The 16,444-nt window shown below is 37.6% G+C and overlaps 1 protein-coding gene and 1 non-coding gene across 5 annotated transcripts in view; both read right to left on the bottom strand.

Moving 5' to 3' along the window:
- Positions 1-16,444, bottom strand: part of CPEB4 (cytoplasmic polyadenylation element binding protein 4) — a 77,766-nt gene that overhangs the window by 12,483 nt on the left and 48,839 nt on the right. For 2 of the 4 annotated variants that reach the window (XM_049874342.1, XM_049874340.1), the window contains exons 4-5: positions 6,322-6,345; positions 4,254-4,427 (exon numbers count right to left, since the gene is read on the bottom strand). In XM_049874342.1, coding sequence (XP_049730299.1) covers positions 4,254-4,427; positions 6,322-6,345 — 198 coding nt within the window. The remainder of the gene's footprint in view (positions 1-4,253; positions 4,428-6,321; positions 6,346-16,444) is intronic. The other 2 variants (XM_049874341.1, XM_049874343.1) reach the window with 1 other exon arrangement.
- On the bottom strand, positions 7,902-7,974 carry TRNAQ-UUG (transfer RNA glutamine (anticodon UUG)). The gene has a single exon. It is a non-coding gene; the product is annotated as a tRNA-Gln (tRNA).

Below are 16,444 nucleotides of genomic sequence, written 5' to 3'. Positions count from 1 at the left end.
TCCAACATCTCAGGACTCTTTCTAGCCTTCCCCATTTCCAAGTCTATAAATTCCCTTTTCATCAGTGAAAAACCTGGCCCCCATCATGCTAAATATATTTACTTACTTGGCTTAATGCAATCAACCTTTCGTCTACCCTGAAGCCTCCTCTTCCCCTGACCTTTGACCCCCCATCCTTGCTGCTCTAATTTCTTGAACACCAAGCACACCATTGCTGAGACCTCTGAGAGGGCCCCCTACACTTATATACACACACACACACCTCTCCACTTGGTAATCTACCCCCCTTTGCCAGCCTACTGCCTTTGACGCCAATATCTCTGAACCTACTGGGGAAGAGATAGGAAGGGAAGATGGAATGGAAAAAGAAAGAAAGATAGGAAGGGAAAGTCTGATCATATTTTATTTAAATGATACTAACTATGCTGCATTATATATTTGGACAAGTAATGAGTAGATTATACTAAAATAAATTTCTAAGAGACTGCGGGGAAAAAGCAGGTAAGCATGTATAGACAAGAACTGGGAGTAGGGTAGGATAGAGGAATAGAAAAGAGAGATAGGAAAAAAAATGTTCAAATCCAGTCTGGTAAAATTGTTTTCATCTCTCTCAGATTGTGAAACAAAATCAGTACAATGTTTTCTGTTACAATACTGTTTTTATAGTGCTGTTTAGCTTGGGTGAGACTGGTAAATAAGGGAATCATGCAGTATAATGCAGAAGTTGTACTGGTTCATAAATGATTTTTCCCAGGCAAGATGTGCCAGCATTAGTGGGACTAGAATTATAACCCTTGTCAGCAAAGGAAAAAGCCTCCAGCTTGTGTGATACACAGGCAGAAGCCCTACCACCTCTATTTTAAGAAAATTAAAAATGAGCACGGCAACCAAGGATCTCTGGCCAGAAAGGGGTGCTCCCCAGTTTTGTACAGCTCCATCTCCAGGCAAAGGAGCCCTGGTGGCACAGTAGTTAAGGGCTTGGGTGCTAAGCACAAGGTGGGCAGTTGGAACCCAGCAGCCTCTCCACAGGAGAATGATGTGGCAGCCTGCTTCTGTGAAGATTAAACCCTATGGGGGCAGCTCTACTATGTCCTACAGGGTCACTATGAGTTAGAATCAACTGAAAGGCAATGTGACAGGTAATACGTTATTCTCCAGGCAGTTTGCAGTTCCTCGGGACTGAGGTCCTCTTCCACCTGCACCATCTCCGTGCTTACAAGCCAGCTTTCTACTCGATTGGTTTTGTGCATTTTCAATATGCCTGGAGATAGTCTCCAACCCTGCTGAGCTGCTTGCCAGAATTGTCCAAGCTCTCTGTAAGGTACTAATTCTCATTTTTTGTTAGTGCTTCAGGTACAAAGTTTATTAGATTTTAGTGATCTGCCTCTAACTCTATTTTCTCCATAAACCCTGTAATTGTTAGTGCACAATTCTACAGAACACTATATATATATATATATAAACACACACATATATATATATTTCAACCCAATAAACCAATTTATTTAAAAAATGGGCAGACATCCACCAAAAAAGAGAAACTGATGGCAAAGAAGCACATGAAAAGCTGTGCAGCATCATTAGATATTAGGAAAGTGTAAATTAAAACCACAGTTAGATGCCACCAGACACCTATTAGAACAACTTAAGTCAAGCCCTGGGCCCAGTGATCGCTAATTTTAACAGCCAAGGGAAAGTGCTTGACCACCCTGCCTCTCCGTTCACACAGTTTTTAGCATTTTTTTTTTTTTTTTTGGCTTTTCAGTTTTTTAAAAATTTTTATTGTGCTTTAAGTGAAAGTTTACAAATCAAGTCACTCTCATACAAAAACTTATATATATACCTTACTATATATTTTTTTTATATACTCCTAGTTGCTCTCCCCCTAAGGAGACCACACACTCCTCCTCTCCACCCTGTATTTCCAGGTCCACTCAGCCAGCTTCTGTTCCCCGTGGCCTTCACATCGCCCCTCCAGCCAGGAGCTGCCTACATAGTCTCATGTGTCTACTTGATCCAAGTGGCTAATTCCTCACCAGTATCATTTTCTATCTTTAGTCCAGTCCAATCCCTGTCTGAAGAATTGGCTTTGGGAATGGTTCCTGTCTTGGGCTAACAGAAGGTCTGGGGACCATGACCTCTGGGGTCCTCCTAGTCTCAGTCAGACCGCTAAGTGTGGTCTTTTTACGAGAATTTGAGGTCTGCGTCCCACTGTTCTCCTGCTCCTTCAGGGATTCTCTGTTGTGTTCCCTATCATGGCAGTCATCGGTTGTAGTCGGGCACTGTCTAGTTCTTCTGATCTCAGGCTGATGTAGTCTCTGATTTATGTGGCCCTTTCTGTCTCTTGGGCTCATAATCAGAACACACAATATTTTTCAGGAATACATATTTCACATTATAGTAGAAAGGCCTGCACACCTAAATTGCTATTGACTTATGAGTCTATCTTTTCATCTCTATCAACACGCTTGGTCTAAAGAAGAAAGCAAGATGACTACCCCAATACCCATTAATTTTGTTCAGTTTAAATCAACTCCTCTGCCAAATAAGTCAAAATTACCTGTGCCTTTCAGAATTCTAAGAACTGTGCTTTAAGCCATTTAAGATTGCTCAGTAATTTTCCAAGAGGATAGACTACCTAGGCCAGAGTAGAAGTTTATTCCAGCCAAGGTCAGATAAAATACCCTCTTCTTGTATGCAAACATACTATTTACTCATCAAAGATCACCAGAGACTCAGGAATCCCTAAGACTTGACCTTAAAGGGTCAAATAACCTAGATTCCACAGTAGTAAATACTGTGAAGATTCCAACCAAACAAAGTAGTAGAAGGCAACACCCAGGGTCTGACTAGGCCAGACAAGATTGTGACCAGGATGGACAGCCCATAACACAAGCTCTACTGTGTTAAGGCAGTATGGAGACTGATTCAGATTAGCCTGAAATTTCGGTGTGGCTTCCACTAAGACATTTTATGGTGGCCAAAAAATCCTGGATTTACTTCAATCTGTGGCTTTTTGAAATTGAAAGTTTGATCATCTTGAGGAAAATGGAATGGCTCAATATGCTTGATCTCAGTCTAAATGGGAAGTTATTAAACCATCCTGCATTAGTGGCCCTTTATACATTTTTAAAGAATTGGTTTGTTTCCATTTCCATTGTGAAAATCAATACAAAAGAAATTAGGAAAAAAAGCAACCAAGGGTATACTGTTGCTACAAGGTCTGATACTGATACTTTAATTTTTATTAGGGTCACCTGAATTTTTTAAATTCTTAGCTCCACAAATGAAGAGAATATTCCTGGACAACTAGTCTAAATCTTTGCGTGACTGGCTCCTTCTCAATATTTAGGAGCCTTGGTGGCACAGTGGTTAAGCAATTGGTTGCTAGCCAAAAAGTCAGCAGTTCAAACCCTCTAGCCACTCCTCAGGAGAAAGTGATGTGGCCGTCTGTTTGTGTAAAGATTATAAGCCTTGAAAACCCTATGGGGCAGAGTCCTACTCTGTCCTATAAGGTCACTGTGAGCCAAAATCAACTCCGTGGCAATGGTTGTTTTTTTTTTTTTTTCCCTCAATATTAAGGTGTCAGCTCATCCTCAGAGGCTTCTCAAGCACCTAAAGAAGATTTCCTGAGTCTCTGTATCATGTCACTAAGCTTTCTTTTCAACACTTATTCTCTGATAGTTTCTTGCATGTTTACAAGTTTTTTTTTTTTTTTAATCTGCCTACCCTCACTACAGTGAAAACTATTCAAAAGCAGGGATTTTTTATCTACTTTACCACTATAAACAAGCCTAATAGTAGCATATGGCATCTGGAAAGCATGTAAACATTTGATGACTAAAAAAATACAAAATGATGTAACTCTTAGGATTCCCTTTCTTATGGTAAAATGTAGGCTATGTTTTCCAGAAGTTCATGTTTAATCTAGGATTTTAAACTTTTAAACAATTAACTATGCATCTGTGGAGCACTCAACAAAGGTAGGAAAGAAAAACAGAAAAATACATAACTTCCATTTGGCCAATGTAGTAAACACACACCCACACCCACACCCCCCATGCTGCCCACAACCACTGACTCCTTGGAAATTCTCCCAGTAAAGTTTACTCTTTTCCACTTAGTCCAATCCTTTACTTCAGCTGGTTCCCACGGTTCTACTCCCCTTCCTTCTGTGAACTAATCATATCTGATAAAGTAAGGGATCCGTACACAGTAGGCGCCATGCTACACGCAACACTTTCTACATATACCTTCATCAATGTCAGGAGGCAATCCGCCCACAAACACCTTGCGAGAATATCGTTCCACTCTTTCCCCATTCTGGTGAGTGAAGCAGTGAGGTGAACCTAGGCCAGTATGAAGAGGTTGATCCCCACGGCCATCATCCAAGAACCCATCTTCCATTGGAAACAGTGACGACTGACCTGGAACAAAAAGCAGGGGGAAAAAAAAAAACTCACAGAAAATGTTCCTGGATATTGATTAACATACACAAGGAACAAGGGAAGGACAGATTCAGTGAAAGGGCTGCTTTTATTTTTCTCACTTAATAACAAACAGGATCACTTAGATATGCTCTTGAATTCCCATCACCTTAAAATCCAAACTGAGTCATAGAGAAAGTGCATGGTTAAATACAGGGCCACTCAAATATCCGATTGGAACCCAGAAACTTCAGCAAGGTGAAATGGAAGTACAGTAGGAGGAGAGAGCACTCTTGAAAGTCGTTGGCAACAGACTGCACTGCCTTGGCAGGTCCTAGGGCCATTGGCAACCTAGATATGTACACTATTATATTTGGCTACAAGCCACTAGACCAGTTCAATTTCTTTAAAAGATTAAATAATATAGTCTACAAAATTTCTTCCAAGAACATACTTAAAATGAACAAGTCAACTTTTAAAGTGAGCATGCATCTTAATATACCTCAACTAAGGGGATATATCAAAGCCTACTTAATGCCGCTAGCCAGCTTCATTGTTTAGTCTTATAGAATATAAGACTTTCAGGCATATTTCTTTTAGTTGAATAATTATCAGCTTGCTAAGGATGCTATCTAATTCTAAACTCTAGCCATCATTAAATTTGCTGTTTGAAAATCATATTATCCAGAATATATAAGAAGAAAAGGCCAGATATGCCAATGTGGGTAATATTCATCTTGTATTTACCTGACAGCAAAAATATGAACTTACAAATCATAAGCAAAACACAGAGCTACAAATAACTGCAGAATCTCTCAAGCACTGTTTTGTTACTTTTCAAGCTACCAATTTTACTTCTAGGTACTATGTAAGCAATTTGTTAATAGATTATCCTAGAAATGTATCTCAAGTGCTCTTCCTTTATTGAAACATTCCAATGCTCTTTTGTTGGCACACTGTCTTCCTTTCAACTTTCATTACAAAACACAATACAGAATCTTTGACATTATATCACAACTCAAGAATTACAGAAGACAAATAAAATGACTATAATATTGGAAGTTATTTCCTGAATAAGCTTCAAAAATCACTTACATTTTAAAGCTGAGCTATTTAGCTAACCTTCTTTTAAAAAGGCAAAATTATTACAGGAAGCAAAAATCAGGTTTACATGGGTACCTCTAGAAAATGACTCTTTGAAGTTCTCTTAAAATGTCTAGGCTTTTCCCCCCAAGGTTTGAGATTTATAAGATTAGTCATTTCTTTAGCTCATCTCATTTTAAACCAAATGTATTATACTTGCTTAGTAAAAAAAGGAGAAATAAAGTATTCAAGCATAATTGAACCTCCAAGATAATGAGGTATTTTGAGACTAGTCTGACTATATTTTCCTTTTTAAAGATTCTTAATTTTTTTCTAAGACATTTCTTTCACAAAAGGGTAATCAAATCTTCAGACATAAATACGTTGTTTATAATATAAAATCAAAAACCAAGTTCATTGCTGTCGAGTCGATTCCGACTCATAGCGACCCTATTGGACAGAGTAGAACTGTCCCGTAGAGTTTCCAAGGAGTGCCTGGCAGATTCGAACTGCCGACCTTTTTGGTTAGCAGCCTTAGCACTTAACCACTATGTCACCAGGGTTTCCATTTATAATACAGCATAGAGAAATTATTTTGACTCAATTCCAAATTCTATCATTTTTATAATTTCTCTCGAACTCCTTCAAGTTAGAATGTCTAAAATGTTAACTACAACACATAAACTACGTATGGATCAAAGCTGTGTTTTATCCCTCCCTCCTGCTCCCAGGCAAGGGTTAGAAACTGATCAAGCTTGGGTCTTTTCCAAATACAACTGATACATCCAAAAGTTAGAAACAGTAATGTTACCTCTCCTTCGCCCATAAGTCCTTGCTGCATGTCAAATAAAAGAGAAAGCAACTTTTCAAACATTGTCAAAAGAATCAACTGTAGTTTCATCTATCAGCTTTTTAAACTGAAAAATTCTGGCACAATTCTCATTTCCTGGTAAATGTCTCACAACCAAGGAATCTGGATGGATGGATGGATGGTGAGATGTCAATTTAATGCATTTTTTATTATCATTTTAATTCCTCATGGACACTTTAACAGTATAGTGAATCTTATTTGTTTGAAAGGAAGTCTTTTGCTGTAACTTCTATGCAAGGTTCAAACCATTATGACATTAAGGCAGTATACAACATGACCTAAACCAGCTACTACCATATCAATCTTATTTTCTCTCACACTTCCCTGCTAACTAGCAATTTAGTAGATATTCAATACTTAATTCATGTCTTTTCACCATTACAGGATAAACAGCAATTTTACAGTGTTTGATTAATCCCTAATAAAAGAAAATCATAAAATCATTTGAAATCTTTAGGCAATTTATAAACTTCCTTTTAGCCAACAGTTTCTTGTCCCTAATCAGATCTTCCTTTATGCCCCAGATGTTGAAAAATAAAATGTTTGGCATTTTATGGCCAGGAAGGCTGTAACCAAGGAGAGAAAAAAGGTCATTAGCAGTCCAGGACTATATACCTGAATACTCAGGGATTTTCAGTATCAACTTAAAATCAGTAAACATTCAAGGAAACATCACTCTTGAAACAAACTGGCATTTATAAACCAAGTTTGTCCAAACATCTCAATTCTATTCATCAAAAAACTTCCTGAATGCCTGATCTTGCTAAGCACTATGTATAACTAGGCATGGCCCTGAAGAAACTCAAAACCTTAAATGCAAAACAGCCACATAAGCAAACAATGATAATGTGACAGAACTACTGCTGAAATAACTGCGTCAGGTGTAACAGAAACAGACAAGGAGCAATTGGTTCTGATTTACGAGTGGGGTGTGGCATTTGAGATGGATATCAGGGGAAAACTGGAGGAAGGGCATATCATAGGCTTGGCAATGCTACCTACAGGGTGCTCCAACGTTGGAGAAAGGTGGCTAGAACAGGAGCCTATGGAACAGGTGGGGAGACTCTGGTGGAGATGAGGCTGAACAGAAGGCTGGGATAGGTTTTTTGAGTCAAAAGGTGTAGCAACTTTAAGAACTGGTCAGGGTTTTAATGCTTAGCTCTCTAGATAAACGACAAATAAGTATAACTCAGAAGTACCATGTAAGTATTTTCCAAAATGAAAATATACCTCGTAACAAAATATATTTCTACCATTACTAGATACACTGGACTTCACCAAGTACTTGACCAAATGGATTAAAACATAAAACCTCCCTTGTTGGTTAGGTTTTCACTTTAATCCCATCCCAATCGACTGCTGTCGAGTTGATTCCGATTCACAGTAACCCTATAGGACAGAGTAGAACTGCCCCATAGAGTTTCTAAGGAGCGCCTGGTGGACTTGAACTACTGACCTTTTGGTAGGCAGCCATAGCACTTAACCACTACACCACCAGGGTCTCCAAAAATGAGAATAACTGCCTGAACAGGGACATGAACCCTGGACCCTCAGATTCAAAGTCTGATGATCTACTGACTGAGCTACCCAGGCTCCTTCCACTTTAATAGGTCTTACATTTGGGGTAGAAAGGTATTTTCTGACTTCGTCTATCTGACAGAAGTTAGAAAGATAAATGATTATCAAAAGCTCTTGCTTATTTTATTCATACAATTACTTCAAAGACAAGGGTGTTCGGGGAAACAAATTAGTGATATGAAAACTTTAGCTCCATTAATCTAAAAAGTTGATTGATCCAGCTTAGATTTCTGAGAAAACGAGTATTTGAGAACAGTGTTTTTTAAAGATACAAAATAAATATAAACACTCATAGCTTCTATTATCCCAAAGATAAAGTTTTAGAAACAATAAGGGCTACAGGTCAAAAGCTAAAAACAACTTCAAAATCTTCAAATGTACACTTTTCAAACTTTGATTATGTACCACAAAATTAAGCTGGTTAGTATAAAAACATTCATGGTTAGACTCTGAGATTAAATTTAGAAAATCATCGGTTATTTTTCGTATCAAGTGGAAATAGGTTATAGCTGTACAATGCTTAAAACTATAAAAGCTGCCCAGTCAAATGGGAAAATTAATGTAAATTAACACCAAAAAAATTAAAACAATGATATTCTGGAGTAATGAGAATGTTAAATTTTTTTATTTCCACTTGCACCGATTATAAATAACGCTGTCTATACCATGCTTCTTCAGTGTAAATTCTGACATATGGCATATACAGAAAAGCACACAAACCATATGTGTGCAGCTGAAGGAATTTTTCACAATCTCACGATTATCAAGTGTTGCTTGTTACCTGATGTTTGAGGATACTGCAGGTGTACAAGAAAGTGGCAAGTAAAAAAAATTGCTTAAATTGCGTTTTAAAAATTTGTTTTGGAAATTTTCTAGCTAAGTCAGCTGAAATAAACATTGCTCAGATTTTTTTTTTAATTATTACGAAAAGGTAGACTGTGAAAATATTTTAAAAATACATGCTATTATCACTGAATAAAAATCTTCCAGTCCCCAACAGAGTTAAAATGAATACTATTAAGCGTCTATCTACTTTTCTCTTTATTTCTTAGTTTTGATTTATAAGTTCTTCAATAATTCCATATTCAGGACAAACATGATTCAAGAAAGTTATAAATGAGCTTGAAATATTATGGCTATGAACTTCTGGGTCCATGTTATTGCTGTTGTTGTGTGCCATCAAGTCAATTCTTACTCATACAGACCCTATAGGACATAGTAGAACTGCCCCATACGTAGGGTTTCCAAGGAGCGGTTGGTGGATTCCAACTGCCGACCTTTTGATTAGCAGCCTCAGCTCTTAACCATTTTGCCACCAGGGCTCCATGTTGTTATGAGATCTACGGATAAATACTTTAGTCTGGGATGCCAGAATTTCAAAGAAGGTACAAAAAAAAAACTTGTCAGAACTTTATTATAAATAAAAAATGAAAATATTATTCATCTCTCTTAAAAATACCTTTTTCGTATTTGTTGCAATACTTGTAATAGCCAAAAAAAACCAAAGTATTCATAATGGTGGTAGAATCATATGATGAAATACCTAATAAGTAGCCATTAAAAAAATGTGGCTGTTCATGTGCTGATATGTAAAGCTCTTTAATATGTACTTTGTGTGAGGTGCCTAGGTCCTAGGTGTGTAGTGCATGAGCCCTGTTATATAAATTAAAAAAAAAAATAAACAAAATATAAATAGACATGTGGGAGTATGCATAAATTTTTTTTCTAGAAACAACCACAAGAACCTTTTGGGGAAAAGACTTGGGATGGGGAAAGGCAGAAGGCTTTCATTTCTTGTTTTATCCCTTTCTGAACTATTTGAATTTATTATTATTACATACAGTAAGTCCCTGAGTTGTGATCAAGTGGTACTTGCCCTTTAATGTTATGTAAGTGTGCGCTCACTTTGAAATCACTGAACCAACCCTTACCCCATATTCACTGGGGCTCACAGTGACTCTATAGGACAGAGCAGAGCTGCTCCAGAGGGTTTCCAAAGAGTGGCTGGTGGATTTCAGCCACTGACCTCTTGGTTAGCTGCTGAGTTCTTAACCACTGCACCACCAGGACACCAGCCCTACCCCTAATCCCAACAAATTCTTCATCACAATCACCTTCACTTGCTCTACATGCAATTTTTAAATCACTGAAAAGCCTTCCAGCCTTTTCTTATGCTGAGACCCCTTGCCATCAAGTAGACTGTGACTCACAGCAACCCTATAGGACAGAGTAGAATGGCTGCATCGGGTTTCCTAGGAGTGGCTGGTGGATTCGAACTGTCCACCCTTTGGTCAGCAGCTGACCCTCTGGTTAACCACTGGGCCACCAGGACTCTGTCGTCCACTGAAGTAAGGCTAAATAAGAACAGTTATCATCTGTTCCAACTTACCTGCAAATTCAATTTAAAGACATAGTTAGGAATAGATCTCATCTGTAACCCAGGGACTACGTGTACACAACATTATTTTGTTAAAGGATCCTTTTTGGTCTTCTTCTTGATACTAATATTAAAAGCAAACAAATGACATATTAAAGTATCCTTTTCAGTGACAGCACCTAATCCATTTTGTAAAGAATAGGACTTTAGACCATGAGGGGTAAAATACTGCTAGGTTCTAGTAGGCAATGACGTAAGTGATCATATTCAGGCGCTCTGGCCTGCCTTTGCTCTCTATCTACCTGTACCTCTCACTGCCTCCATATTGAGAAGGCAGATGGCAATTTTTTTTTTTTTGAGGGGGGTGGCAGCTCAGACTAAAAGATGTTGTCAAATAACTGCCTTTCCAGTAGGACTGTCATGGATTGAACTGTCTCTCCCCAAAATACCTATTTACTTGGCTAGGTCATGATTCCCTTGTATGATTGTCTACCATTTTATCATCTGATGTGATTTCCCAAGGTGCTGTGAATCCTATCACTATGATGTAATAAGATAGATTGGCAATTATATTGCTGAGATCTACAAGATCAGATAGTATCTTAAGCCAATCTCTTTTGAGATATAAAAGAAAGAAGTGAGCAGAGAGACATTGGACCTCATATCACCAAGAAAGCAATGCCGGGAACAGGGCGTATCTTTTGGGCCTGAGGTTCCTGCACTGAGATGCTCCCAGACCAAGGGAAGACTGATGACAAGAACCTTCCTCCAGAGCTGACAGAAAGAGAAAGCCTTCCCCTGGAACTGACACCCTGATTTGGACTTCTGGCCTATCAGACTATGAGAAAATAAATTTTTCTTTATCAAAGCCATTCACTTGTGGTATTTCTGTTATAGCAGCACTAGATAACTAAGACAAGGACTTAAAGATAGACAGAGACAGACACTAGCCAAATCAAAGGCTGGAAGCTAAGTTATCTGTTAACAAAAGAATAAAGATCTAGAACCAAAAAGCAGACACAATCATTACAAAGATCAAGACATAAAATTCAACAAAGATGCAAACAATCATTTTAAACAACTTTATAAATCAACACCTAATTTAAAGGGCTCACTGTCAGGAAATTAATTCAGAAATATGCTTAATAGTTAGAATTTCCTATGTCACAGCGGCTTGTGTTTATGTTAACTTGTTTGTATAACAACATTCGAAGAGCACTGGTAAGATATGATAAAGACATGAGACTATTATTTCTAAGGTGTGACCTTAGAGACAGGCAGAGATTGAAACTCTAATTACTGTACATCCTGAATCCTCAATTTTCTTAATTGTAAAAATGGGGAGCTCATGAGAGAATAACAAAGGTACCATGTAGATATGTGACAGACAGATGTTCAATAAATAATTATTTCCTCACTTCCTCAAAAGTAAACTCACATGTGTACTCCTTTAGGTTGAACTTCAACAACTAGACTCCTGACTTTTCATCTGCACAGACTGCGTGATGTTGTCACGTTACCTTTTTACGGAAGGGCTCTTTCAGCATGCTGCTCAGTATACCATCCAGTAGCAACAAGAACCATATTTTTATACATTTTCAGTACCTGACTATAACCTACATTTCTCTTAGTTAAAATTATGCTTTCCTTTTGATGGATTTCTGCCTGCCTTGAATAAACAATTTTCCTCCTTTCATTCCAAGGAACTATAATTAGGAGATGTTCTATGCTAACCTTTAAAAGATCTCTTACTAATCTCCTCTGGGACCAACGAATATTTAGTTGATGCTTCTAAGTGCACAGACATCCTCAGAGGAATGGAACTACATTCATGACTGTTAAAACTTAATATATTTTTTCTTTCTAAAACTTTTCCTTGCCACAATGTTCATTTTTGCTAATGGCTAAAGCCGTGGAATGGGAGGTACCAGCACTTTTATACAGAGGTAGTGGTAGTTATAGTTTTCTTAGTCAAAAACAAAGCTTCAAAGCTGGGTAGAAAGAAAATTCATCTTTCAATTTGATGTCTATCTCAGATGTACGCCAAGACATACCACGGAGACTTGATAAGTCTGGCCTGTGCTCAGCACTCACTTTCATATACTTTCATATACTTTGCTGAGAAATGGAGCAAGTTTCAGGCTTGCTTTTTATAATCATAAAGTAGATATTCTAATTATATTCCTATTTCACAAAATTTACAAGTAAAAGGCACTAAAAAGGAACTATGAAGTTTGGTTTTTTATACATTTAAAATTCAAAGATTCCTCCCAATACTCCCCCTCAAAAATAAAATCTCTGTAACAACACAGAAATAAATCGAGTAATTCCCAGAAGGTAAACTACAACATTCTCAGCAATTGTTGTTTGTTGAATTATACTGATAATGCTTTTAAGTCACAAGTGTTATATGAAGGTCACGTCACAGGATGAAAACTTATGATAGTGTGTGTGTGTGTGTGTGTAGAGCATAGCAAAAAAAAGTCATCTGATCCACTGGATGAGTTTTATTCTCGTACACGCAAATTCCAACACGTACACGTAAATTTTAACCACTGTACCACCAGGGCTCCATTATTAAGATAGAGAACCCAAAATTTGCTATATTCACTTTTAAATGCAGTCATTCACAGCTTATATCTGTGCAGCCTTTTCTTAAAACTGAAAATAAAAGTTAAACACATCATATGGTTTTATGTTTATCCAATTTTAAGACTGAAAGGAACTATAAGGAGCTGTTCTTCCCTGTCAGGATCTTAAAAACCTTTAGAGACATTATTCCAATATAAACTCCTTCATCTTGTTTGTTTGTTTCTTTTTATTTAGTCAGGATTTAAACCCCATCTCTTTCTAAAAAGTTTGAGATTGCTTGAAAATTTCAAAACAAGTTATATAATAAAAGTCAAATTGTTAAAATTCAACAGTTCATGTTCAAATGTTCACATGAGCCCAGGCCCATTGCCGTAGAGTTGATTCCAACTCATAGCTGACAGAGCAGAACTGCCTCATACGGTTTCCAAGGAGCAGCTGGTGGATTTGAACTGCCAACCTTTTGGTTAGCGGGCTCCATGTATATATCTTCATGTTCATGTGAGAGACAGAGTAAACACAGCTCTTTCATATTTTTATTCAAACAAAAGAAATGGCTTTCAACTTAACAGAGACTTGGAAGAAGATACAGAAAGTTACAGCTGGAAAAAAGTAGAGTAATCACGTCTCTAAAGGTTTTTAAGATCCTGACAGGGAAGAACAGCTCCTTATAGTTCCTTTCAGTCTTAAAATTGGATAAAACCATATGATGTATTTAACTTTTATTTTCAGTTTTAAGAAAAGGCTGCACAGATATAAGCTGTGAATGACTGCATTAAAAAGTGAATATAGCAAATTTTGGGTTCTCTATCTTAATAATGGAGCCCTGGTGGTACAGTGGTTAAGAGCTCATCAGGCTAACCAAAAAGGTTAGCAGTTTGAATTCACCAGCCACTCCTCAGAAACCTTATGGGGCAGTTCTACTCCATCCTATGAGTCTACTCCCTGTGAGTCAGAATCGGCTTGACGGCAACGGGTTGGTTTTTATTTTCCTAACAGACAAAGCATGTCTAACCATAGACAATTTCTACAAACTCACCTTAATCCCTTGTTTTGTGTGTTTTTTCTTTTTCTTACAAGTCTTCAGCACTAATATACCTAACAAAAAAAATGACTTACTCTATAATTATTTTAACTTGGCTTACTACGTGCCAGGGGCTATGCTGTGATTTATATACGTTGAATCTTTACCATAACACTATGACATGGTATCATGGATTGAATTGTGCCCCCCCAAAATATGTGTCAACTTGGTTAGGCCATGCTTCCCAGTATTATGTGGCTCCTCCATTTTGTGATTGTGATCTTCCTATGTATTGTAAATCCTAATCTCTGCCTGGGGCTAATGAAGCAAGAATAAAGTGCCTTTAAAAAGGATTAGGGTAGGATTTTAACACCCTTACTATGGTCACATCCCTGATCCAATGTAAAGGGAGTTTCCCTGGGGTGTGGCCTGTACCACCTTTTATCTTATAAGAGATAAAAGGAAAGGGAAATGAGCAGAGAGCTGGGGACCTCATACCACCAAGAAGGCAGCACTTGGAGCAGAGCATGTCCTTTGGACCTGGGGTTCCTGAGCCTGAGAAGCTCCTCGAGCCTGGGAAGATTGATGACAAGGACCTTCCTTCAGAGCCATCACAGAAAGTCATCCCCTGGTGCTGATGCCCTGAATTTGGACTTTTAGCCTACTAAACTGTGAGAAAATAAATTTCTCTTTGTTAAAGCTACCCACTTGTGGTATTTCTATAATAGTACCACTAGATAACTAAGACAGATGGGTAATATTCTTTTCCTATTTCATAGATGAAGATCCTGTGGTCAAGAGGGGTCAAGAAGATCCTCTCCCAAGGTCACCCAGCTAATATGCAGGGTGACTGAAATTTGAATCTATATTCTACATGAATCCAGAAACAAAGCTACTGCCTCTTTGCTCAATATATCTATGTCAAGAAGTACAATCCAAAAATAAAAGCCCAAAGGCAATTAGGAGAATAAATAAATGATGCGACTTTGATAACCTTACAATTAAACCATTTACAGGTCAGTTATTAGAAAAATATATGGTACTAGAGAACTTATCATATTACCAGGAAAACCAAAAATGGTGATAAAACCCCAGAAATAACGCTCTGAAAGAAATTATGATTTTCTTTTTACCAGGGTATTCTGTTTCAGTGGGAAAGAATTATTTACTACATTTTACCTAAACAGTTTTTCACACCTTAATCATACACAGAACTGTTGACAATAACTGAATCAAGAAGTAACAATAAAGAAATCTAAGTTAGGAATTCTCACCATTTTAGGTTCTTTCTGGGGATTCTACAATCCCTTAACCTCCCACAGTAATAGAGATTATGCACAAATTTATGCATTAATATGGTGAGTGCCTGACCCATAGTCATATATGTTCAATAAATGCTTACTGAATAAATGAATGTTTAAAATTTAGCTTATTTTTCATCAAACACAATTAATTCATTATAGTAGATTTTCAATATCAGTATCCCCTAAACTTGAGCTAAAATAAGGACAAAACTACTAAGAATCAACAAATGAACGAAATTATTTTACCTATAGAAGTGAATCGCCCTAGAAAACGTTTCATAAATATGACTGAAGAGAATGGGCAATACTCACATCTAAGTCAAGGTAGCTAAGAAACTGTCCCAATACCCCTCTACCCTCACCTTGCTTTAATCCACAACTATTCAGCAGCCTTCTGTGATAATCTAGACTTAGCTATGGAGACTGTGTCTATTAGTCAGATCCAGCATCTGGTCTAACTAGAAGCTTTATTTCTCATTATAAATGAATAAAACTGGCATCTGGTTCCAGCTGGTTGGTTATTAAGAATTAACATGTGAACAATTCTGACAAAATCAAGTTTGGGGCCCCTGCAAGGCGAAATACCAGACTTGAGACCATAGCAGTCACAACCCCATAATCCAGGGTCTTGCTTAAGGAAAGTTAAGTTCATCCTCTTTGACATCTCTTCTTGTTCTCTTAATCCTCATACTACTCAGTCTGAGAAAACGTTAACTCAGTCAGTGTATCAGCACCAGTTGGCGTGGAGTCGACCCTGACTCATGGCAACCCCATGGGCGTCAGAGTAGAACGGTGCTCTACAGGGTTTTCAGTGGCTAATTTTTTGGAAACAGACCACCAGGCTTTTCTTCTAAGGTGCCTCTGGGTGGACCTGAACTTCCAATTTTTCAGTTAGCAGCTGAGCACATTAACCATTTGCACCACCCAGGGACTCCACTTTATAATAAACACAATTTCGATGTATGCAACAGTAGAAACATCTAGTCCCCTCCTAGAGTTTATGAGCTAGTAAAATTTTAAAACCTAAGTATTTGGGGAACAGTCTGCCTTTTTGCCATCAGAAAACAATCTATTCATAGAAAAAGGGGTATTAGCATTTGTCATTAAAAAACAATCTATTCATAAGGAAAAAAGGGACAATCTCATAATAATGGATAGTTTTTTTTTTAAATGTTAAGTCAATTATGCTTT

This window comes from Elephas maximus, chromosome 2 (genome assembly GCF_024166365.1).
Source record: "Elephas maximus indicus isolate mEleMax1 chromosome 2, mEleMax1 primary haplotype, whole genome shotgun sequence".
Lineage (NCBI taxonomy): Eukaryota > Metazoa > Chordata > Mammalia > Proboscidea > Elephantidae > Elephas > Elephas maximus.
Note: the sequence above shows the minus strand (reverse complement) of the source record. Positions and strands in the feature narration are given on the sequence as shown.